Source organism: Mytilus galloprovincialis, chromosome 10 (genome assembly GCF_965363235.1).
Source record: "Mytilus galloprovincialis chromosome 10, xbMytGall1.hap1.1, whole genome shotgun sequence".
NCBI lineage: Eukaryota > Metazoa > Mollusca > Bivalvia > Mytilida > Mytilidae > Mytilus > Mytilus galloprovincialis.
In genome coordinates this window covers 46947765-46974167 of record NC_134847.1, presented here as the reverse complement: position 1 = coordinate 46974167, position 26403 = coordinate 46947765, and the positions used below count along the sequence as shown (strand labels likewise).

The window sequence follows — 26403 nt, the reverse complement described above, 5'->3', positions numbered from 1 at the left end:
TACAATTGTATGTAGAATTCTTATTTACACTTCTAACTCCCATACACTAGGTTTGATATTTTTGGACAACACATTACATTTGTATGTAGAATTCTTATTTACAATTCAAACTTCCATACACTAGGTTTGATATTTTTGAACAACACATTACATTTGTATGTAGAATTCTTATTTACAATTCTAACTCCCATACACTAGGTTTGATATTTTTGGACAACACATTACGTTTGTATGTAGAATTCTTATTTACAATTTTAACTCTCATACACTAGGTTTGATATTTTTGGACAAAACACATTACGTTTGTATGTAGAATTCTTATTTACAATTCTAACTCCCATACACTAGGTTTGATATTTTTGGACAGAACATTACAATTGTATGTAGAATTCTTATTTACAATTCTAACTCCCACACACTAGGTTTGATATTTTTGGACAACACATTACATTTGTATGTAGAATTCTTATTTACAATTCTAACTCCCATACACTAGGTTTGATATTTTTGGACAGAACATTACAATTGTATGTAGAATTCTTATTTACACTTCTAACTCCCATACACTAGGTTTGATATTTTTGGACAACACATTACATTTGTATGTAGAATTCTTATTTACAATTCAAACTTCCATACACTAGGTTTGATATTTTTGAACAACACATTACATTTGTATGTAGAATTCTTATTTACAATTCTAACTCCCATACACTAGGTTTGATATTTTTGGACAACACATTACGTTTGTATGTAGAATTCTTATTTACAATTTTAACTCTCATACACTAGGTTTGATATTTTTGGACAAAACACATTACGTTTGTATGTAGAATTCTTATTTACAATTCTAACTCTCACACACTAGGTTTGATATTTTTGGACAACACATTACGTTTGTATGTAGAATTCTTATTTACAATTCTAACTCCCATACACTAGGTTTGATATTTTTGGACAACACATTACATTTGTAGGTAGAATTCTTATTTACAATTCTAACTCCCACACACTAGGTTTGATATTTTTGGACAACACATTACGTTTGTATGTAGAATTCTTATTTACAATTCTAACTCTCACACACTAGGTTTGATATTTTTGGACAGAATGTTGGTCCTTTTTTAGAACTTGATATTGGGTACTACATCAGGAAACATTTCTAGTTCATCTTAAAAAGGAAAACACATATTGGTGGCAGAAAGTGTAATAAAATTAATTGAGTGTGTTTGCTCTCACCTTGGATTATAAAGTAGCAGAAAAGCTCTGAGGGGAAAGACGGCCCTTGTCTCTCTTTTTTTTTAGGGGGGTTATCTTTTGATATTCTTCATATAAAGAATGAAAAAAAGAACAGCTAGAACATGTAGAAAGGTTGACAATATTGAAGTCAATTGTTGTTGTTTAATCTAATTTTGTTCCCTTAGTTTAGGATTCAATTTGGACCAAGAGATCTGCATCTTCTAAGTCTAAACATTCGATTCTACAATGTTTTCTGAAATCTTAATTGTGTACCACTGAACAGCAGGCTAGGCCATTTTTCTTTTTTTGTGACAGTACTGAGATTTTTAATTTTTTTCTTAAGAAAGTTAGGACTGAAAAATCCATTCAATTTTAAATTACCATTGATAAAGTTCCCAGTTACAACTCTCATCACAGGGATACAGGAACTAATAAAAAAATAAAATGATTGATGTAAACTGTGTGAAGCTTGTTTCAGATCCTACATTTTGAAATATTTGTAAATTTCATGAATAAATAGGTTTAAACTATAAAATGCAACTTTTTTTTTTTTTTTTTTTTTTTACCATTACAATGATTTATTTGTTGTTACACACACTTTTTTTTTATGTTAGTGGATAATTACTCATCAATTGAGGTGCTCCTGATTTGGAGGAAGATTCACAAAACAGAATTTTCCAGAAAAAATGAAAACAAGAGTGCACACGCTGAAATGTCTCGCCTTCTATACTAATCATTGATATTATGTTGATAGTCCTAAGTATAAAGCTAAGCTTTATTACAACTGTCACATAAACTTAACATTAACCAAGATAACTCAACAAAGACCAATGAACCTTGAAAATGAGGTCAAGGTCAGATGAACCATGCCAAGCAGACATGTACAGCTAACAATGCTTCTATACAACATATATAGTTGACCCATTACTTATAGTTTAAGAAAAATAGACCAAAACACAAAAACTGAACACTGTGCAATGAACTGTGAAAATGAGGTCACGGTCAAATAAAACCTTCGTGACTGACATAAAGATCATAAAATATTTCCATACACCAAATATAGTTGACCTATGGCATATAGTATTAGGTAAAAAGACCAAAACTCACAAACTTAACTTTGACCACTGAACCATGAAAATGAGTTCAAGGTCACATGACATCTGCCCGCTAGACATGTACACCTTACAATCATTCCATACAACAAATATAGTAGACCTATTGCATATAGTATGAGAAAAACACACCAAAACACAAAAATTTAACTATAACCACTGAACCATGAAAATGAGGTCAAGGTCAGATGACACCTACCAGTTGGACATGTACACCTTACAGTCCTTCCATACACTGAATATACTAGCCCTATTGCTTATAGTATCTGAGATATGGACTTGACCACCAAAACTTAACCTTGTTCACTGATCCATGAAATGAGGTCGAGGTCAAGTGAAAACTGTCTGACAGACATGAGGACCTTGCAAGGTACGCACATATCAAATATAGTTATCCTATTACTTATAATAAGAGAGAATTCAACATTACAAAAAATTTGAACTTTTTTTTCAAGTAGTCACTGAACCATGAAAATGAGGTCAAGGTTATTGGACATGTGACTGACGGAAACTTCGTAACATGAAGCATCTATATACAAAGTATGAAGCATCCAGGTCTTCCACCTTCTAAAATATAAAGCTTTTAAGAAGTGAGCTAACACCGCCGCCGCTGCCGTAGCCGCCGGATCACTATCCCTATGTCGAGCTTTCTGCAACAAAAGTTGCAGGCTCGACAAAAATCGTTTCTCTCCCCAATCTTATGTATCTCCACGAACTTTGTTTACTTTGAAAGTTGTTGACCTACAAATTAAAGTATTGCATGTTGATGTTTGAATCATCTAGAGCAAACATAATTATGTTTAAATTTAACAAATAACACTTTATAATTAGTGCACCAACTCTGAGAATGATCTAAATTACCAGTGAAGGATATCCCTGCTTCTGCATAGTGTGGCATTCCAACAATGACGTCATTATAAAATATATAATGTAGCTTGGATATATTCAGAATATCTCGTCATACTGATTTTTCCGGATTGTAAAAAAAAACGTATTAATAGTGTAAAAGAGAGCTCAAAATACGATAATTTCGCTAGAAACAGAAGGGAAATGTGTAGAAAAGTATTTAAAGTCAATCTATTCATTTGTGTGGTTCCTTCTCATCAATCTCAGTAAGATTTGATGGGGGGTTTCCACACTATAAAAACAAAATGAATGATGTGAGGGAATGTCACTCTGGTCAACCCCATAGGGGATTGACAGCTCGTCTTTTCCCAGAAAATGGGTCTAGATTTTTAATGACCCAATGCGATTAATTTGTAAGACATTTTATCTTAAGGAAGAAAATTATGCATTTTATCATATTTCCCAACTGTTTCTTTTCTTTCTTTTCACAAATATTTTTGCTTGATTAACTTCTTTTCAAAATTGTCATTTGAGGGGAGATAATTCAGCTAATGTAACTTTTATAAAGCCAAAAAAAAATATATGTCTGTTTCCTGCTTCCAAGGCAAAAAAATCAGGGTCGGTAGGTCGGGATTTTTTTTTTTATTTTTGCACTCCCTGTCAGATTTGCAGATGGTTAAATGTCATGTTTGGTTAGGGTCCTGTACCCTAAAATCATTTAATCTCTTTAAAGAAGCTTTAATTGAATAATCCTCCCAGTGCCGACATTTTTTAAACATTAATTGTAGCACATTTGTGCTGGGAGCAGCCATTTTGATTGTTTGGGTATAGTAAAATACGGATCTGGATCGGACCGGAAACGAATTTTTCCGGACCGGAAACGATTTTTTTCCGGAATTGAATAAAAAGATCTAGGGTCGGGGGCTTTGAGTCAGGGTCGGTCGGGAAACAGGAAACAGACATATATTTTTGTTTGGCCTAAAAGAATGTTATGAATTAACCTATTTTGTTTTGTAGCAGTAAAAAGTTTCCTTTGAGCCCAATTTTTCTTTTATTTTATGACAAGTTTTCATGGTAATAAACATTGTGTACAAGTTTCATAACATTTGGTCCAGGCAAACTTAAGTTAGAATAAGTTTGGAGAAAGGAAACCAACTATGGAATGCACAGAAAGACAAGGGTAAAACTTAATGTCCCCTCGGTTACAGCGGGGCATAAAAAGAATGATATAAACAACATTTTGGGAAATCATTAAAAAGAATTATGAATCTTAATTTAGACCCCCAATCTACCTTAAAACAAAATTTCTTTAAATCAACTAAATTTTTTATTTGTTATGCAATTTACAGCATGCATTTCAATGAAAATATAATTTTAGTGACATATTGAAAAATAATCTTGTCTCTGAGGAAACATTTGATGTCAATTAAGTACAAAGGATTATAAAATATACATAATCTCAGATTTCAATATATGTTTTTTATGTCAACCTTAACTTTTCGATATTTTTTTTTGAAATATAAATCTTATTGAGGAGAGCTGTTTCATTGGCAATCATACCACATCTTCTTTTTTTTTATACCTGAGAATCCTGGAGACAAAATTAATAGCACTGTGCACAGTAGGATATCCAAGTGTTGGTTTTAACAAATGAGCTGCATCAGATAGAGATCAACCTTAGCCAAATAAATATCAATACATTTGTCAACCTTTTTTCGGGTTGAAAAAATTTCTACAGAAAAGTCTGCAACTGTTTGAAAATTGAATTGATGTAAGGCCAAAAAAAAATATATGTCTGTTTCCTGTTTCCCGACTGACCCTGATTCAAAGCCCCGACCCTAGATCTTTTTATTCAATTCCGGAAAAAAAAATCGTTTCCGGTCCGATCCAGATCCGTATTTTACTATACCCAAACAATCAAAATGGCTGCTCCCAGCCAAATGTGCTACAATTAAGGTTTAAAAAATGTCGGCACTGGGAGGATTATTCAATTAAAGCTTCTTTAAAGAGATTAAATGATTTTAGGGTACAGGACCCTAACCAAACATGACATTTAACCATCTGCAAATCTGTCAGGGAGTGCAAAAATAATAAAAAAAAAAAAAAAAAAAAAAAAAAAAAAAAAATAATCCCGACCTACCGACCCTGATTTTTTTGCCTTGGCAGCAGGAAACAGACATATATTTTTTTTTGGCCTAAGAACCTTACACAACAGATCAATCAGTCTTATACATGTACATTAGTACATGCATGGCATTGTATAAGGATGGTTTCTATCTTGCACAGCTTAGGTAACAAGTCTAGGGGAGCTGTCCAAGTAGATCATCTGAAGTGATTACAAGCCATTTAAAACTGAGATTGCCACTTAGAACTGCTTATGACAAAGCTTGTAAAATTCCAATCTAAAATCAAATAAGATTGGTAATAAATACTTTTTCAAGTAATAATGAAAATCAACACAGGGATGCTTCAACCATTTGATATTGGCACTTATAGCACATTATTCTGTAAATGGTCTGCTCTTCAAATCTAGTGAACCAACTCATAACAGATGCTACCACAGTTATTTTTAATGCCTCAGTCGTAAATAGTCATATTTAATTTAAATAATTTTAACAAAATTTTGGATCCGTTTTGGTCAAATATTCCCTGAGAACCAGAAATATTGTTTTTGTGTTGAATTCTATACCAGTGAAACTTCTTTTACTCCATGTTACTAGCTTCATTTTAAATTTAGAACTATTTTCATAGTATCTTACCTTAAACATGTTAAAGTTCCTTGAAGCTGTCAACATCTTTTTATTTATATCCAACAAATAATAAGGGGACTAATAATGAATTCTTATTCAACCCATTTAATATTTGAGCTATAAATACAATTTACATCTTTCATGTGTTCAGTTTTAGAAAAATCTGCACTGCTCTGACTTTTCTCAACATGATGACCATTATAATTTGATGTTGTCTTAGTGCACTGGGGTAGACAAAATAATGACCTTGATCAAATCATGTCTGTTGCCTGTATGAGCTAGGCAGTATATTTGGTTTTTAGAATCCCAGAAATGTATCAAACGATAAAAACTTAACCTTGACCTTGTAACAACAAGAGTGCACACGCTGAAATGTCTCGTTTTCTTTACTAATCATTGATATTATGTTAATAGTCCTCAATATAAAGCTTTAATTACAATTTATTACAAATTTTTATTACAACTGTCACACAAACTTAACATTAACCAAGAAAACTAAACATTGACCAATGAACCATGAAAATAAGGTCAAGATCAGATGAACCATACCAGGCAGACATGTACAGCTAACAATTCTTCCATACAACAAATATATTTGATCTATTGCTTATAGTTTAAGAGAAAGACCAAAACACCAAAACTTAACACTGAGCAATGAACCGTGAAAACGAGGTCAAGGTCAAATAAAACCTCCGTGACCGACATATAGATCATAAAATATTTCTATACAACAATTATAGTTGTCCTATTGCATATAATATTAGAAAAAAAAAAGACCAAAACTCAAAAACTTGACTTTGTCCACTGAACCATGAAAATGTGGTTAGGTCAGATGACACCTACCAGCTAGACATGTACACCTTACAATCATTCTATACACCAAATATAGTAGACCTATTGCATACAGTATAAGAAAAACAGACCAAAACACAAAAATTTAACTATAACCACTGAACCATGAAAATGAGGTCAAGGTCAGATGACACCTGCCAGTTGGACATGTATACCTTACAGTGCTTCCATACACCTAATATACTAGACCTATTGCTCATGGTATCAGAAATATGGACTTGACCACCAAAACTTAACCTTGTTCACTAATGAAATGAGGTCGAGGTCAAGTGAAAACTGTCTGACGGACATGAGGACCTTGCAAGGTATGCACATACCAAATATAGTTATCCTATTACCTATAATAAGAGAGAATTGAACATTACAAAAAATCTTGACCTTTTTTTTCAAGAAGTCACTGAACCATGAAAATGAGGTCAAGGACATTGGACATGTGACAAAAGGAAACTTGGTAACATGAGGCATCCATATACAAAGTATGAAGCATCCAGGTCTTCCAGCTTATGAAATATAAAGCTTTTAAGAAGTTAGCTAACACCACCGCCGCCGTAGCCACATCACTATCCCTGTGTCAAGCTTTCTGCGACAAAACTCGCAGGCTCGACAAAAATCAACTGAGATCATTCAGCCCTTTACATTCTCTTATACAAGCATGTTGTTGAAAATAAAATTTTCGTTTGCATGCCAATTACTCTTTCTGTTGTTGGTACCATACGGTAGTAATTTACTGTGCCAGGGGTCCTGGATTTGAATCTGAGCTGCTACAATTTATTTTTGAAGGCAAATTATGATCAGGCTCTCAGGTTACATAAATTGGAAAACAACACTTACTTACCAACCTGCTTTTTGAGATGTTAAAAGTTAAAGAAGAGATATAAAGGAACTTACCCCTGACATTTCAATGTCTTCCCCATTTCTTTTACTTGTATTACTGTTGTTAGTTCCACTCCAACTTGAATTACTCCCCTGAAATAGAATACAACAGTTAGCATGGAATTTACCAAATGCTTTCATACATCAGAACATAAGTGACTCATCTGAGTGGATGAACACAGCAATTTTCAAACCAATTTGGTTAACAGGGGTGAAAAAAAGTCTTGGATATTGTTAGGTATTTTGACAACTTTCAACAAATAAAATTTTAGGCCCTTATTTTACATGTGAGAAAGTGAAGAAACAATTTTTTCAAGGTTACTGTACAAAACATATTTTGAGATTTTAAAGTGCTTTCCATAGATCTATCCCATGTCATAGATGCCAACCCCCTTTTGACACAATCAGTAACAAACTATCAAATTTTCCGTATTTTTGAAAAGTATTCAGTAATCATTCATAAACGTGCATTTACCAATAAAAATTACTGACTTAGTGGTTGCAAAGTGATGTACACTAAAATTTGTCATTTAACATGTTGTCTGTAGTATGTATTCCATTCATTAATTGTTCAGATGTTCTCGACTCAAACATTTTTGTTTTGTCAAGGAGAAGAAGAGAAAGGGGGAAAGCTACTTAATAAAATGCAAGTTTGCCTCTTCGGAAGTCAGTTAGTTACCCAACAATAGGTTGATAACTCCCGAGAAACCAGAAGCATTACATTGGCGTTTCCTAAATACTGGACCAGGACGGAAAAGTAATGATATAAATCCGCGTTTTACAAAATTGAACGTCGATGATTGGGAATCCGTAACTATTCGACTTTGACCGTAATAGCGTAGTTTTTATCGCAAAATCGGAAAAACTACGGAAAAATCGTAATGGTTGGCATCTATGCCATGTATGTTTTTTTATAACTGATTGATAGTTGGTTGCTTAATGTCCAGTGGCAGATATTTCATGCATGTTCAGAATCAACGTTTTTTTTTGTGGAACATAATTTTTTTGACATCATAAAAAGAATGCTTGAATGATAACTTCAAACTATTTCAAATCATTGTTATAACTCTTATATATTGTGATAAAGGTTATCAAGGCAATGAATATGTAATCCAACCATAATATTTCAGATTTTTATGAAATTTTGTATGCATTCATATGATTTAAAACCTGTTGAGCTACATCTGAAGAGCGAGATAATAATACATGTTGATTTATATTTCTTATAAGACACTATCAATTGAAATTTATGAAATACATCTTCAAATGCAGATTTGAAATAAAAGTGGCAAAAAAATGAAATTTAAATATATTATGGACTTTTATATTGGTTTTGTTTTTGCAAGGAAATTATCTTTTTTGCCAGAACACAATATCATCAGTTTAAGTGGTAATGAGTCTTTTATGATGGTTTGGTATCTAAGAGGAAAAAAAAACAATTCCCCATCTAAGTGAGAGATCCAAACTTACAACTATTAATTTACACATAATAAAACGCGATTTAAATTTCTTCAGACACTATCAATAGAAAATTTATAAAATACATCTTCAAATGTACAGATTTGAGATAAAAAGCAGCAAAAAATTAACTTTATTATGGCCTTTACTACTGGTTTTGTTTTTGGAAGGAAATTATCTTTATTGCCAGAATACAATACCATCATTTAATATGGTAATTAGTCTATAATGATGGTTCAGTATCTGAGAAAAAACACCTTAAACAATTCCCCTTCTAAGTGAGAGGTCCAAACTTACAACTTTTAATTTACACGTAATAAAACTTACTGCTGGACTAGGTTGTTGACTGATGGGTTGTTGAAGCCCTGAACTTGGTGGTGTCTGTGAGGTCTGTTGTCTGGATGGAGTTGGTGAAAGAGCTGGTGGTTGAGAGTTTGATGAGTCTGATGGTGCTGGTGATATTCTTGATGATGGTGGTGGTGTGGGTCCGGATGGAGTATGCTGTCGAGATGGATTATGAGGCATATACGATTGAGAAGACGGAGGAAGATACTGTTGTGATGGCGTAGAACCAAATCCGTGTTGGTCGGAGGATGGTTGCTGATGACCATATTGTGGTCCCATCTACGCACAACAAAAACCTTATCAATTTGTATGTTTCTTTTCTTCTTTTTTTTTGCTACTAAAAATTATTTTTTTGTTCATCTTATCATGCCACTTGTTCTATCAAATTCTTAAGCTCAGATATGGTAACGCTGAGTTTTATCATTATTTTTAGTTAGGTGTCCTAAGTTTTGTCACCATTGCATTTGAAATTGTAAACCTTTATGCAAGCAACTAGAGAATAACAAATATACTTTGAGATTTTTTTTTATTTTCGTTGACAAAATAACACAGAATCGTATCTGTTAAACTTTAAAATCTGCTAAACTAGTCATATGTGGACTCTTTTAGAAATGCAAACTTAAATGTTTATTTCCTAACCCATAGTAAAACCGAGATTAGACCCAATTTTGGTTCTTGTACTTGACACTAAATGACATTCAATCAAAATTCACAATTAATAGCACTAGTCCACAAAATATACTTGTTATTTGTTATTCTCTGTTGTCACCACATCTTAGATACATTATTAAGACATATAAAATAGTACTTGGATGATCTACATGACAAATCAATAATACTAGTAAATAATGTTCAGTCAATTGAGTTTCACATACAAGTTTCTATCAGCTGAAGCTGTGTTTCTTTTGAAATACATGTCAAATAGAATTTATTCAAATCATGTGACAATTGTACATGTGTAAGTCTATTATATTATTAGAAACGATCAGTTGACATGCCAACCTAAATATGCACAACCTACCTGGTTATTGTAACCAGCATTCTGTCTGTTGGGTGTGCCTGCCATACCAAACCTAGAGTTGGGGGAAAACTGTCCTGGACTATACTGGTTAGGCATCATGGAATAGTTTGGAGAAAAACTTGACCTTTGTTGACCTGCATCAGGTCCACCCTATAAAGAAGAAATCATGAATTGAAAGTAAACTCTACGTCTGCTGGCATCACTACATGAAGGAAGTCCAACACAATATTTACTAGTTAGACTCCACACAAGATCTGTTCATCTTGGCCTGTTTTTTTTTTACAAATATTTATGAATTTTTTGCAACAAATCAATAAGGTCAAAAAAAAAATATGTCTGTTTCCTGCTGCCAAGGCAAAAAAATCAGGGTCGGTAGGTCGGGATTTTTTTTTTTTTTTATTTTGTTTGCACTCCCTGTCAGATTTGCAGATGGTTAAATGTCATGTTTGGTTAGGGTCCTGCACCCTAAAATCATTTAATCTCTTTAAAGAAGCTTTAATTGAATAATCCTCCCAGTGCCAACATTTTTTAAACCTTAATTGTATCACATTTGTGCTGGGAGCAGCCATTTGATTGTTTGGGTAAAGTAAAATACGGATCTGGATCGGACCTGAAACGAATTTTTCCGGACCTGAAACGATTTTTTCCCGGAATTGAATAAAAAGATCTAGGGTCGGGGGCTTTGAGTCAGAGTCGGTCGGGAAACAGGAAACAGACATATATTTTTTTTGGCCTAATCATTGGTGTCCAACCTACATGTAACTAACTGGTTAACATCACTAAACAAAAATGTCTGACATCCGCTTTCAAATCAAAGTATTCCAAGTCAATAAACACAAATGTCAAATTCAAGATTTTACAGTGTTCACAATGTCCAGTGACTAGAATATCTCAAGTAATTATTTTTGTTCAGAGAATCGAATGAATTGTTCTTAAATAGTACAATTTTTTTTTTTTTTTTATTATATTTGTGATAAGACAGAGTTTGGACATTTGGGTATAGTCTTGTTTAATCTAATTTCAGTATAATGGTGGGTCTTTAATTTTTTGTTGTGTTTTAAGGACGTAATCAGAAAATCTTATTACCTAAATTATTAATTCATCAATTTCATGTTAAAGAGTCTACGTCAGATGATCCAAGTACCAAATATACTTATCCTATTACTCATAAAACAAATTCACATGATTAGAAAACTATATCTGTTGAAGCTAGTTACTGTTCTATGAAAATAATAGGGAGGGTTGAGATCTAACAAATTATGTCTAACCCCACCACATTTTTGCCCCTGTCCCAAGTCAGGAGCGTCTGGCCATTGATCATCTTATATGTTTTTAATTTTAGTTCATTTACAGTATATGCTTTAGATTTCATTGTGACGTCCATTTTCACTGAACTGGTTCACAATTTTATTAAGGGGCAAACTGAGAACCACCTCCACGTATTGGTTTATTGCGTTGTGTCAAAGACCCATTGGTGGCATTGGCTGTTGTCTGCTGTTTGGTAGGGTTATTGCCTCTTTGACATGTTCCCCATTTCCATTCTCAATTTTTTTTTAAAAATGAAAATTTTGTATCACAAGGCATTGAATTTACAAGGTATGAAGCATTCAGGTTTTCTACTTTCTGATAGGTGAACCTTTGTACAAGTATACCAAGCCTTTGACACTTGCTTAGCTAAGAAGGGACAAAAAAAATTACATCATTTTTTGTGGAAGGGATGAATGTAACATATGCACTTCCACAAATTTATATTCCTCAATATAAAATTCTATTGTCTCCATCCCACATGATTATCATTATAATGTAAACAGTTGGAAAACTTAGACAGTCGATACAAGTTTGCAGAATTAATTTATGAATAAAAGTTCCAGTTTATACTTTTATTCCAACCATATGCTTGCAAGGTCGGATATGTGGGTGCTGACACCATGGGCAAAGGAGAATATCGCAATCTACACGAACAGTTGTTCATGTATAATCAAATATTTAAATCTTATTTAAAATCTGTCTTCTCATATTAATGCCAAGTCGTATATACTACAAATTGTCATTAATGCGTACAGAACCATTTTATGACTTTTCTCTTTTTTCTTTCAGTAGTAAACTTTTGTTTAGAATTGACTAAATTCATGAGGAACAATAACACTTAGAAAACCCACTTACTCCTCGATAATTGCTTTATATTTTCAGATGTGGATGTCTAGTTTAAAGCAGAGCAGAATCATTTTCTTTATAAATTTTAAAACAGAAGATGGGATCTTACCATAAGATGAACTGGTTTCTTGTGTTATTGAATAGTAAAATTTACAAAGGATTAAGCTTTTACTATACTGTATACAAAGGGCATGTAATCTTATTGCCTTAATGTCATAATATATTGGATATGTTAACAAAGCCATTCATCAAAGTGGAACATATCAGTTTCTATTATCTTCAATGACAATAATCTCCCAAGGTATTTACACTGGAGTATGTTGACATCCTTCAATGGCCAATCAAAATTAGACAAAAGCACATGGCTAATCAGCATAATCTGTAGTGTCAAAGTTCATCCAGGTACAACAATAAAGTAATATTTACAAGTCAATCATGCAAGCTTTTAATTCATTTATGTCTGATTTTTATAACTTATGTCTCTTAATCGTATTTTCCCTTTTATCTAATTAGAAAGATAAATTTAAGGTTTAACATATGTCAGTACCCTGTAAACAAAAGTATGTCATGACAAGCAGAATAGATCTGAAGATATTTTCTTCTTGGGCCAAATAAAAAAGTATGTGTGGTTCCAGTTACATCTGAAAAAAAGTTAGGGTAGGTAGGTAGGGATTTCTTTTTATTTTATGTTTTATTTTACATTGAGTCTATGGGAGCAACATTCTGACTTTTAACCGTGTTTAATGAAAAATGACAATAAAATCTTTAGGGTAGGCTATTTTTAAGCCGAAAAAGTAGAAACGGTAGGGTTACTGGAACCACACATATATTTTTATTTAGCCATATTACTACACAGAAAATCATCCTAAATTTGCAACAATCATTGAAAAATAAAGACTGGGCTAATGGGATGTGAATAATAACTTATTTATGTCATCTAAATTGTTCTTTATCTCCACAAATCTTGGATACTCAACAACCCATGAAAACTAAAGAAGCAAATTATATAGCTTAATAAGGTATAACTCTGTTTTATCAGCTTTTGACAATATTGCTATCCCTGACACTGCTAGAAAAACAATTTGGTGGCCAATTTTTTTTTTATATCGATATAAAATTTCACTGTTATTAAAAGACCAATTAGAAAATATTAGCACAATACTGACTGTATCCTTGCTTTGATTTCTGTTTTTCTTCTCAAAAATAATATAGCAAACTAGTTTATTTAGTCCCGAGTAATTATCCACCCCATGTACCATTCTGTGCAAAAGTAATTGAAAAGACTATTTTGATTTTTCAAAGGGTCCATAAGAAGCAATTATTTATTACTTGGTGCATTCTTATATAATAATTAGCACACTAGCGCCTGTACCAACAAAACAAACTAAGACAAGACTACAGTCACAGTTTTGGTAACTGTTGAGAAGGGACATTTCAGTACATTCTGTCACTTGAAATATCTTTGATTTTTTTAACAATATATACAATAAAATATGAGAATCCTGATTTTTAGCCCCATTTATGAGCATTATGTTTTCTGGTCTGTGTGTCCGTTTGTTCCACTTCAGGTTAAAGATTTTGGTCGAGGTAGTTTTTGATTAAGTTGAAGTCTGATCAACTTCAAACTTAGGGACGACATCAAAAGTTCAATGTAGGATAAAAAACTTAATTCACATAGTTTTTTCACTGAACCCCCCCCCCCCCCCTCTTAACTTAATTTGGGAAAAATTGATTTACCAATAGGGATATATGTAAAAATCGATTTTAGATATACAAAACTTGCAGAATTTTAACCCCCCCACCCCCAAACTATTTGATTTAAGTTTTTTATCCTACATCGATCTTTTGATGTCGTCCCTTAGTAAACATGTTCCCTGATATGATCTTTCTAATTTTAATGCCAAATTAGAGATTTTATCCCATTTTCACGGTCCACTGAACATAGAAAATGATGGTGAAGATGGGGCATTTGTGTACTGGGGACACATTCACCAATGAGCTCAAATTCTTACACTCTAATCATATAAAATAATTAAGAAAACTCTTGAAAGGGCCAACACATACTGTTTTTTTTTTATATATTACTTAAAGACTACAGGGAACTGTAGAAAAAAGAGCCTAGTTTGGACACAGCTTTGTTCAGGGCCACCACCATGACTACAAAAATTATCTAATATAATAACTCCAGAACTGTCCCAGTTTAGGGGATGGTTAAGGACTACAGTCTTAACCACAAGGATGATGGTGCAGGCTTGTAAAATTGCTTTCAGATTTGTGAATTAAAAAAAAAGTTATCATGAAGACTGGCACTCAAAAACATTTTTAACTCCACCACATTGTTTAAGTGTCCGTCCAAAATCAGGAATCTGTAGTTTATGTCGGGGCCATTTATAGCGAACTATACTGTATGGATTTTTCACATTGTTGAAGGGCATACTGTTGCCTACAATTGCTTGTATCAACTTAGGGGAGGGTTGGGATCCCGTTGATTTTACATTGTCATTTCGGGGCCTTTTATAGTTGACTATAATGTGTGGACTTTGCTCATTGTTGAAGGCCATACAGTGAACTATAGTTGTTAACTTCTGTGTCATTTTGGTCTGTTATGGAGAGTTGTCTCATTGGCAATCATATCACATCTTTTTTATATATTCATTTGAACTTGGTTGGATAGTTGTGTCATTGGCAATCATACCACGTCTCATTATTTTTACATATATTATATGAAGTTTATCATTTTTGTTTTGGCACTTCAAGTGTTCTCTTGAGCTGTAGGAAAATAAGAAATCAATAAAGAGTAAAATTCTTCAATAATTACTGAAGCATCAAAATTAAAGATAAACTACACAATTTTTCAATTTGTAAAAGTGAATAACTATAGAACGGTTAGAGTGACACCACCAAAATGGAACTTGGTCTTTGAATTGTGGTAATAGGCATTGTGCATAAGTTTCATTTGGTGGAGGCAAACTGAAGTTTTATAACAGAAACAAATTTTGGGACGCAAGGAAGGTTGTACATACCGAAAAAAATAAACTTAATGCCCCCTCCGCTATGACGATGGGCATCAACATTCTCCCAAGAAATTGTAATTTTAGACTCCAAAACAACAAATCAATCTGGGGAGGCCTTTTCCATCAATACAACTACCAAGGTGCTCCCCTGGACCCAGTTGAGAGCCACCAATTTGTCCTATTCTAATCATTTCTTTGCCAATTCATACAAATTTCCTTTCAAAGATAAGCTTTGACCAGTAGGTCTAAAATATTGTAATATGCATAACCTAAAATCTGTGGAATATTCATTCTCCTCTGTTTTGTTTCATGCTTCACCAAGACGTGAAAGATATAGTTCTTTTCACTCTAACAATTACCATGTTTTTAGAAAATAATTTGAAAGTTTTGTATAACCATTATAACTGTAAGTAACATTTGGTAGGCCACTGTCAAGATTTTGATAATACATGTATACAGAGAAATGTTTCAGTCATTTTTTTAAATGGTAAACCCCCAAAAAACTGAAATAGCAAATCAATAGCAAGCCTAAACTAGATGTCAAGAATCAAGGCAACTTGGGTTAAATTTTGCCAGGATGTTTTTAAGAAGTTGCAGAATAACTGACTGATACAAGATTTGGTTGAGAAAAACTAAACTTAGAGAATGGAAACCAATTTGGGATGCTATGGATTCATTTATTTTCGTGGGTACCAATTTTCATAGATTGCAGAAAACTTGTCTTTTCACGGATATGCAATTTTGTGGTTTTGCCAACGTCTGCATACAACCTGATAGAAAATTTGTAATTTGTTGAACATTTAAATTCATGGTTAACCTGTACCTATGAAAACCACCAAAACTTGGTATCCAAAGAATAATAATGAATTCACAGTACAATGTATATGGATGAATGTAAAATGAATAGACAGACAAGGGTAAAACTTAATGCCCAATCCACTACGACAGGGGCATAAAAAGTAGGATGAATCATTGTGAGCTCCTTTTCTGCGAAACATGGATAATTGCTACAGCAGAAACTTTTGAGTAGCATCTTAGAATAGAATGATATGCTACGTTGAAACATTTAAAATTTCTCGTTTTTCAGGATTAATCTTGTATAAAATTGAGAATGGAAATGGGGAATGTGTCAAAGAGACAACAACCCGACCATGGAGCAGAAACCACCAAAAGGCCATTAATGGGTCTAAATGCAGCGATAATCTTCCGCACCGGGAGGCGTCCTTCAGCTGGCCCCTCAACAAATATGTATACTAGATCAGTGAATGCTTGCATTGTGTCAAGAAAATTTTACTGAAAATACAGTGATGACAAACATGAGTTTTTACCGCAAAGATGAAAATCCTAGGATGATAATGTCACTCACTTCACCTGGAGTTGCAACCATCTGATCATAATATTGTGTTTGATTGAATTCATTAATGACATACATAATAAAACATTGTTATCAAGTGAAGGACTTTACAACTTCAACAATCATTCATTTACACAAGATTTACCGGCAAAAAAATTGTCATTTGAGGGAAAATCATTTGTCATTTGCAAAATCTTGGCTGAGTAGTATATACATGTATTCACACCAGGGCATTCATTAGGAGGCGGTACCCGGTATTTTACCCTTCTCTGCTATTGACAAGTACCACCTAAATGTAGGATTTTTTATATAAGGTAATCATGGAATAAATAGAAAAGTACCACCTACAAATGGGGAAAGTACCAGTCAACATAAAAGATAATGAAACCCCTGTCACACAAATAAATTTTACATAATAGTCAAATCAAAAAGATGCACAGAAGATTATTGTAAGTAAAAATGAGCAACACACTCTTAAAATATCCGAATACAACTACCAGAAGAAAGTCTCAGAAAATTATGAATCTTGTTAAAGTCTTATATAAAAATCAATAATATTTTAATGCATGAAATATCAAATTCCATAAAATTACTCATGCATACAGAAAGGTAAACAATTTCAAAGCATCTGTCAATAATAGATTTACTTTCATTTTCTTGGATGTCATTCAACAATTTAGGGGATTTCCAACATCTATGCTTTTATTATCTACACAAATGAAAATAGATTATCCCAGGACTGAGATTAATTGATTGCTTTATGGTCTTCCCAGCCAATCAGACAAAGGTCACAACAGTCTTGCCTCCAAATTCAAAATTGATTTTTCATTCATGTGATAAAAATGCACCACCAATAAATCCTGGTAATAATGAATGCAATATTTCTTTCCATTTATGTTTTTATAATTGAGTATAGCTTATCAATAACCACTTGGAAGAAAAAGTAATTATGTAACTAGATTGATAAGATTATTTACAACTCTGGCGGGCAATACAAACATGATCAATAGATTAGTGTCACATGGCAGTTAATGACTTCCTTTAGTCAAAGTGAAAGTAGATAAAAACAACTTACCTGACCCCTGTAGGGAGTCCCTGGACCTTGTGGAAAACTGGCTGGTTGTCTATTTCCCGTCCAACCTTGCTGCATGTTATATGGTGTCCCTTGCGCTGTCATTTCGGGTGCCACTTTCTGGTGATATTCACCATAATTATTTCCCTGCATCCTCCCCGGTGTGTTTGGTGTCTGCAGAAGCTGATTTAGTGTCGGTGTTGGTCCAGACTGCTGTGAAATGCTTTGTCCTGACAACATTGATCTTTGTCCTTGTGGATAGGATTGTGGCATTCCTGGACCACCAGGGCCCATTTGTGGCCTCATAGGCATCATGTTCGGTTTGCCTGGATGTCCACTCTTCATTCCAGGCTGCATATACTGAGCCTGAAAAGTATTTTGATTAATAATTTCTGAACTTCCTGCCATTCCGCCATGTTGATCGCCTGGGTTAAAGTTTTCACGATTATACGGATTGTACCCTTGCATTTGCCCTGGATGCATCATTGGGTTCATTCTTCCGTAGTTATCAACCCCCATCATCTGTTCCCTAGATGATGGAGGATAGTTATTCATATCAACGTTCATGTTAGGCCCTTCAATTTGATTAAAATATTCGCCTTGTTCATTGCTCATGTTTTGTTGGCCTCCATCTTGAAACGAGTCCATTGTGTTTCCCCGTAAATTCTTCGGTGATTTAAGTTTTTTGCTCTTGACTTGTCTAGTATGCCCTTTACCAGGGCCAGCATTTTCCATACTTCACTTACCGAAAAGTTCCTGACCCTCCGGTCGACTCCAGTGGCTTCAGTTTCCTGTCTTTGTTGTATACACAGAAGAGTTTCTTCAGCATAATTCTATTTACCCACCCTTCTAGAGCGAGAAATTGACCGTGACACCTATGAATAATCAACTCACATGTTTCGGGATACTTTTCTTGAATTGCGGTGCGTCCTAATATTGTCAATAAACACGCATGTATCGAACTGAGGCAGATTGCAATAGGGTAAATCTTAGTCAGATGGCAGCATGGTCTTATCAAACAGTGTATTATGTTGTTCTCTTCAATAAGCGGGAATATCGGACGAGAATAGCGATTCATACGCCTCTATAGGGATCGTGAAAATATTGGTTATGGGTGCTATGTATACTTTAAAAACAATAACAATCATTTCCTGTGTCAAAATATACAATTTGAACACGGAGCATGACTTCTATCAAATTCGGGAATTCTTTTGCGTAAATTGTCCACTGAGCGCAGATATACTAATATTGAGTTGTGAAGCGTCCGAGGCATTTCTTTTCAACACGGCTTGTTCAATTAGCTAATCGTTTCACCTCCCACGTATTGTTTCAAAAAAGTGACAATTTCATAATGGGGTGGCTTGATTTTGCATCAAATGTAATTCAAATCCGAATTCAAAATTCAAATAACATCTATCAAAATATATTTGAAGCGTTTCTATGGCGACTATATTGTAGAAAACAAAAATTTGACCTTTACTCTGGGGAGATGAACAGAAGAGCATTTGATTGCCTGAAGGCTTTCTATTGACGTCAATCAGACGGGAAAATCTGATATTATTGAGCATGCAAATGTATCTGTTTTCATTTTTTCCTTGACAGTATTGGTGCATAGATCGCATGTAGCAGTTTATTGACTTAGAAAATTTCAAACTAAAGTTAAAATAACGAAGATAAAGTAAAATGTCAGAATTTTCGAACAAAGAATAATTGGTGCAATTTTAGGAGATAAAATTCTATTTGCAATATTTAACCAGGCTGTTCCCGTTATAAAACGTCCACCCTCTGAAATTCTCAAAACTTATTTAGCACGGGAAATAACTCTAGCAGAAATATGCGATCTATCACATGAGAATCATATGACGCTGCAAAAAAAATATCGTATTATTAACAATATTTTTATGAAAAAAGTAAATTAGCTCGAATATGTATTCTGTTCAAACGAAAAAAGAACTCGTATGTAGACATATCATGTGGTTAAGTGTTCAGAAATTACACACATTTGGTAAAATTGTAACTGGCTTGTAAATGCAGTTGTTGTGCATACGGGAACCTGCATGTGAATTTGAAATATAACTTGAAAAAGACTAAAAGACTTTTTTTAAACTGACCCAACCTTCTGAAAAAGTTTGATAGGAGAAGAATCAGTGTATTAAAATTCATTTCTAACTAGTCCCAACTATAAAAAATAATTTGCATTGAAATAAGTTCATTGTCATCGAAAAACGTGAAGAACTTGAGATATCTATCAACTGCACCGTGGACACACGCCTAAACCTACAAAATGTCATACTTGGAGGAGATTTTAATCTGCCACATCTCAACTAGCAAACAACCACAGTGAACCTAATAACCCACAGTATGAAGAAGCATTTAGGAAAAAGCTAATCATAGTTAAATCTCAAATAACTACGACATGAACCAAATAGTAAATAAACCAACTAAAGGACAAAACACACTAAACCTACTCATGACAACCAATCCAGGACTTATTAGTAAAATCGAAGTAGCAAATATCAAAGGTAGGAAAGCCAAAGTATGAAAAAGAAACCCAGACTCGTGCACCTATTTAAAAAGAGCGCTATGATTGGACCTAAAGAAAACTTCCTAGACAATTGGGAACAGAATGAACAGCATGGAAGAATACACTGTAGAAGAAAACTGGGCATATCATCCAAAAGATCATGTCTATGTCGATTTAGATGTAGAAACTTTGATTTAATGTTACCTTATTTTCGAAACATTTACATATTTCTCAGATACATGAACCATAATTGTAAAAAAAAAATGAGTTGATCACATTTTTCGATCAAACTGACTGCTGAGTAACGAGCAAACCACAGAATAAACATGTTAAATGTGAATTGAAAATTAGATTATACGAGTTTCTTATATACTATGTTCCTAATTTTGTAATTTTTTTTAAAGGGAGACGTATTTAGGTCTTTCCACTTTTCTGTGGAAAGACCTATTGTTTTTCTTCTGATTATTTTTTTTTTTTTCTTCCGCCAAATTTTGTTCTTGCGATAAACATTTGTTTCGCAATATGTCGCTTAGATATTTGGTATATGATATCGAACAGTTTATGCGCTTTTGAAATTTACCCTGCGTAACCGAATACTTTTCTTTGTAGGAGTTATCTCCCCAAACACTGTTTTCCTTGTTATCACAACTCCTTCGCAACCGTAAAAGATTACGACAAATTTATTTTATAAAATTGCTCGTTTTATCCTTCGCATGATTTGTCCAATTTCGACCGAAACAATATGAACGCTCCATATGAGAGTTATTTCCCTTTTTGTATTTGAAATTTTGAAATGTATTTTAAACTGGAACACCATAAGTGATAGAGACCTAGGATCTTTTGATTTGAGGTCCTTGGTCCAAAAAAATGAAAATTAGGTCAAGGTCAAAGGTCAAGGTCATATTCTAATTTTTGAATTTGTCTTATTTTCACTCATTTTCATTAACCTGATAAGATATCGACAAATTATTTTTACTAAATTGTTAGTTGCGACATGTCGTAACTTAATAATTTTGGTTGAAAGGGTGCGTAGACAATAAATGGGAGTTTTAGCCCCTATCATATCTAAAATTATGCGTAAAGTGATATAACTTATTAACCATACATATTAGAGACCTAGGGTCTTTTGATTTGAGATCATCAGTTAGTGACCTTGAAATTGAGGTCAAGGTCATAGGTTAATTTGACGTTCTAGATTATGACCTTTGCTTAAAATTCATATCTGAACATCAGAAAGCCATAGGAACTGAAATTTTAGACTGATTTTTAATATTTTAATATCAAAATAGATATTTACTGGTGGAAAGACCTTCAATTGTTCTCTGAACAATTGGTTTTTAATTATATAAGTTTTTCTTGTTTCCGAACCCCTGTAATTATATTGTATTACCTTGTAAACATCAAAGGAATGCTGATCCAATTCCATCATCAGGTGGAGTCCTCCTTCCTTGGCTGTTTCGGCGCTATTCCACAACAACCTCCAGAGGTGCGCCGGCTCAGGTGATCAATCTGAACCTGGAGCTGGATGGCCTACACGGCTCCAATGTCTCAGCTGATGTCATTGCTGTTCTTCTGTAACTGAATGCTGTTCTGTATATCTATATCTCTCCATTATCTACACAATAACTGTTCATTGTTCTATCACTTTGCACTTTTCCACACTTCGTCTCTTTTCCTCCAAATCCACTGTGATGCCACTTCTGCTTCTCTACACACTTCTGTAATCAGTTTCTTCCTCTCTGCTCCTACCACTCCCAAGGTCCTAAGTGCCCGCCACATTGACTGTCCTGCAAAGCCCCTGCATCCGACTTCTATTGCCATACACCACGTCCTCCATCCCCACTGTTTGCAATCCTCTACTAGCTGCTGGTATTTTGCCATCTTTCTTTCATAAGCTTCCTCTATTCTGTCTTCCCATGGAACTGTTAGTTCCAGCAATACCGCCTGCCTAGTTCCCTGTGACCAAATGACTATATCTGGTCTTAGCGATGTTACTGCTATTTCTGCTGGGAAACTCATGCGTTGATGTATGTCTGCTGTCATCTGTCAGTCTGATGCTGTTCCAAGTATCCCTAAACCTTCTGCCTGGTTGTCTTTCTTTTCTCCAGCCCTCACAAAATTTACAAATGTGATGTTCTTCTGCATCTTTCTCTTCTTTCTCCTGGTGGTATCCAACTTTGCTGCTATTGTTTTCAATACACTGTCATGCCTCCATGTATATCTTCCATCTTTCAGTGCGACTGAACATGCTGTAGAGATGCTGGTTTGTCTTTGCATAAGGTGCATGTTGGGTCTTCTATCAACCCCCAGGTATAGAGGTTTGATGGGCTTGGTAAAACATCATACACTGATCTTAGGAGAAAACTCAATCTGTATCCCTCCATACTCCAAATCTCGCTCCAGGTCAAAGCCCTGCTTCTAGCTCCTTGCCAATTCAACCAACTACCCTGCTGTTTCATTCCCACTGCCTTAACATTCCTACTCTCTTCTTCCATCTGTCGTATTTCCTGTTGCACCAGTTCCCTCCGTCCCTTCTCATTTGCTGTATCCCACCTTGGTTTTGTTGTCATACCAAATCCCTGTCTACCAACTGCTGTTACACCAACGATGACACTGTGCTTTAGTCTGGTCTCAGCTTCCTTAACTGCTTCCTCTGCTTTCCATTTTCTTCCTGTCCTGATCTTTACTTTGGCTCCTCTCACTTTAGCATCTTTGCTGTCTCTCAACGTCATAACCTGTCTTGTCTTTGTAACTTTATACTCTTCTGTCAATGCCTTCATTGGTAATTGTAGCTTTGTATCTGTGCTGTACAATCCAATGCTGCTGAAACTTCTTGGAACACCCAACCATCTTCTTAGGCATGCACTGATCTTTCTCTCTAAGGCCTCCACTTTGGACAATGGGAACTCGTAAACTAGTAATGGCCACAGTATCCTTGGTAAGACCCCATGTTGATATATCCAGGCCTTATATCTTCCTGGGAGCCCACTTTTGTCTATCTTCGTCAGCCATTCTACCAATTGCACTTGAACTTCACCCATGTTTACCATATTTGCTGGTGTTGCATCAAACTTTTTACCTAGGCATTTCACTGGTTTCTCTCCAACTGTTGGTATCTTTTCACCTGCTAACTCAAATGTCTCATCTTGCACTTTGCCTTTCCTCACTATCAAACTTCTAGATTTACTTGGTTTGAACTTCATTCTGGCCCACTTAATCATCCTTTCCAATTCCTCTAAAGACCATCTTCCCTCTATGACTGTTTTTGCTGTCACTGTCATATCATCCATAAAAGCTCTTACTGGTGGTTGCCTGACCCCTGATGACAATAATGGTCCTCTACTTGGGTTTTCTACTGATTTTACAATTAAGTTCATTGCTGCTGCAAACAGGACTACTGATACTGTACACCCCGTTAGTATTCCAAATTCAAGTCTCTGCCAAGCTGTGGTGAAGTCTCCAGCTGTGAACCTCATTTCAATCTTGTCAAAATACTCTCGCAGCATAGTTCTGATAGTTGGTGGAACATGATACCTCTCCAATGTCAGATCTACTAGTTTGTGAGGTATGGACCCATAAGCATTAGCCAGATCTAGCCAAAACACTGCTAAGTCACTTTTCTTCTCCTTTGCTTCTCTTAAAATCTGTGTAATAACACTGGTGTGTTCGATGCAACCAGATACTTCAGGCATGCCTCCTTTCTGGACTGCGATGTCTATATATTCGTTGCCAAGCAGGTACCTCGTCGTTCTCCTTGCTTAAACTGCCAGGAATATCTTCCCCTCAATGTTCAATAGGGAGATGGTTCTAAACTGTTCAACTTTCCTGGAGTTCTCTTCTTTTGGTATAAAACATCCTTCTGCCTTGTACCATGACTGTCATCTTTCTCCTCCAAATTACTTTTAATAGCTTCCACAACCTTCTGATCAGTCTGGGACAGTTCTTATATACCCTATATGAAATACCATTTGGTCCTGGTGCTGACCCTGCTCTTGCCTTTCTCACTACGTCCTGCACTTCTTGGAACTTCAGGTCTGACTCATCAAACTGTTCTTTTGGCTCCTCTGGTGTTAACAATTTCTCACATTCTTCCAGGTCGTCTCCTCGTCTCTCATCACTGTGGGTCTTACTGAGATGTTCTTCCACTTCTTCCCTCGAGTTTTCCAGTTTACCAGATCCTCTCGCTCCAAATAATCGCTTCATATACTGAACTGGGTTTGCTGTAAATGTTGTTCTCTCCTTTGCCTTTTTCTTTCTATCTCTTCTATGAGTTTCTGCTCTTGTATGTGTGTTAAGTTTCTCCCTAGTTTCCTTTCTTAACTGCTGTAATGGTAACCTTTCATTCTCATTGGCGACTTTGTACCTCTTCTTTAACCTTCTCAAGTCTCCTCTCAATTCCTTGATCTTCTTCTGTCTCCGGTTACTATGGCCTTGTTTTGTTGGTTGTTTCCCTTGTGGTACCACTCCAAATCTGTCCTTTCCTACGCTGTAAATAATGGACGTCATTGCTGTTATCTTTCTGTCTACACTGCCTGCTAATGTTGCCTCTAAGATGTTTTCCAAATCTTCGTCAAGAGCTTTCCAAGCTGCTTTGTCTGCATTCGTTGGCCATTTGATCTTCTCTTTGCGTGGCTCATTCTCTTCTCTACGGGTTGTTGGTTCTATCCTGTCTTCTCTACGGACTGTTGTTTCTATCCCATCTTCTCTATGGACTGTTGGTTCTATCCTCTCTATCTCTTCTGCCTCGTCAAGTTGTTCTACCTCTGTAGGCTGTTCCTCGTGCTCATCCTCACTCTGGGTCACAGGGAGGCTATCATCACTGTGGTTTGCTTCCTGGATGGTCTCCTCCTCCGTCTGACCAGATCTCTCTGTGCGTTGATTGCCAGAATGGGGTTGCACACATTTCATTCTGCTTTGATGGATCTTCAAACCTCTAGAATTCTTACAGACTTTACCACAAAAACATTTACATCCGTTGTTCTGGTTCGTTGTCCTTGTCGGTTCCATAGTCGTTTCCTGATCCTGTCCTATGGGCTGTTCATCCTCCCTCGCTCTCGCACAGCCCCGAGGGTGTCTTAGTATATATCGTTCCATAGCGTATAATTATATTTCATGCACTTTTTGAATAAAATATTGTTTAAACTAAAAGATCATGCTGCAAGCAACTAAATAATTCATGGGCCTTGGCCCACATATAACTCGGTAAAGGACGTAAACAACATGTGCCTTAGATCTCCACACATATCAGAAGACAGACACGAGGCAGACAGCGAAGATACAATGCTGCTAAAACATAACACCAATAAAAATTGGCACAAGTACAAACAGACCTTGTCAAGAAGACGATGAACGAGGCCCATGACAACTATGTTCGATAAATCTTAAATCAAGAGGACGAAGAAAACACTAAACTAAACATTGGCAAGAAATTCTGGAAATATATAAAATCAAGGAAAAAGACACAATAGGAATATCATCCCTCCAGAACAACCTCGGAGAGCATGACAGCAAAGGAAAACAGAAATATTGAACACTCAATATGATGGTGTCTTCACGACAGAGGATACCAAAAATATGGCCAATTATGAGGAAGTAACATATCAGATCGGAAGAGGTTGAGAAACAGCTAAACTTTGATTCCTAGACCCAACAAAAGCAAACAGTCTAGATGAACTACACAGAAGCACACTGCCAAATTGCACCGTTCCTGACACAAAATTCTATGAACAGTTTTATGACGGTGGAAATGTTTCTGAAAATTGGCGACAAGCAAACATCACAGCCATCTA

General features: G+C 35.0%; 2 protein-coding genes across 9 annotated transcripts in view; both read right to left on the bottom strand.

The window, feature by feature from the left end:
• Nucleotides 1-19380, bottom strand: part of LOC143047676 (AT-rich interactive domain-containing protein 1B-like) — a 55432-nt gene extending 36052 nt beyond the window's left edge. For 4 of the 8 annotated variants that reach the window (XM_076220866.1, XM_076220868.1, XM_076220869.1 and 1 more), the window contains exons 1-4: nt 18094-19380; nt 10497-10646; nt 9458-9754; nt 7688-7765 (exon numbers count right to left, since the gene is read on the bottom strand). In XM_076220866.1, coding sequence (XP_076076981.1) covers nt 7688-7765; nt 9458-9754; nt 10497-10646; nt 18094-18825 — 1257 coding nt within the window. In that variant the 5' untranslated portion in view covers nt 18826-19380. Of the gene's footprint in view, nt 1-1620; nt 1640-7687; nt 7766-9457; nt 9755-10496; nt 10647-18093 lie in introns of those variants that run through there. The other 4 variants (XM_076220871.1, XM_076220870.1, XM_076220872.1 and 1 more) reach the window with 4 other exon arrangements.
• A 3280-nt stretch (nt 19381-22660) lies between these two features.
• Nucleotides 22661-25522, bottom strand: LOC143049501 (uncharacterized). Its single transcript, XM_076223114.1, has 3 exons — nt 24580-25522; nt 23061-24017; nt 22661-22794 (listed from the first exon to the last, which is right to left on the bottom strand). Exons 1-3 carry the CDS (start codon nt 25520-25522, stop codon nt 22661-22663), a joined length of 2034 nt encoding a protein of 677 aa, XP_076079229.1.
• Between the last annotated feature and the right edge of the window lie 881 nt (nt 25523-26403).

Excerpts from the sequence above, each read along its gene's own strand:
- LOC143049501 (XM_076223114.1), bottom strand. The coding sequence starts at position 25,522 with ATGAAATGTGTGCAACCCCATTCTGGCAATCAACGCACAGAGAGATCT. Across the intron at positions 24,018-24,579 it reads GTCAGCACCAGGACCAAATG|TATCAGTAGTCCTGTTTGCA; the intron begins GTATTTCATATA and ends CGGGGTGTACAG. Across the intron at positions 22,795-23,060 it reads AGTGGGAATGAAACAGCAGG|CAAAGTTGGATACCACCAGG; the intron begins GTAGTTGGTTGA and ends AAACAATAGCAG.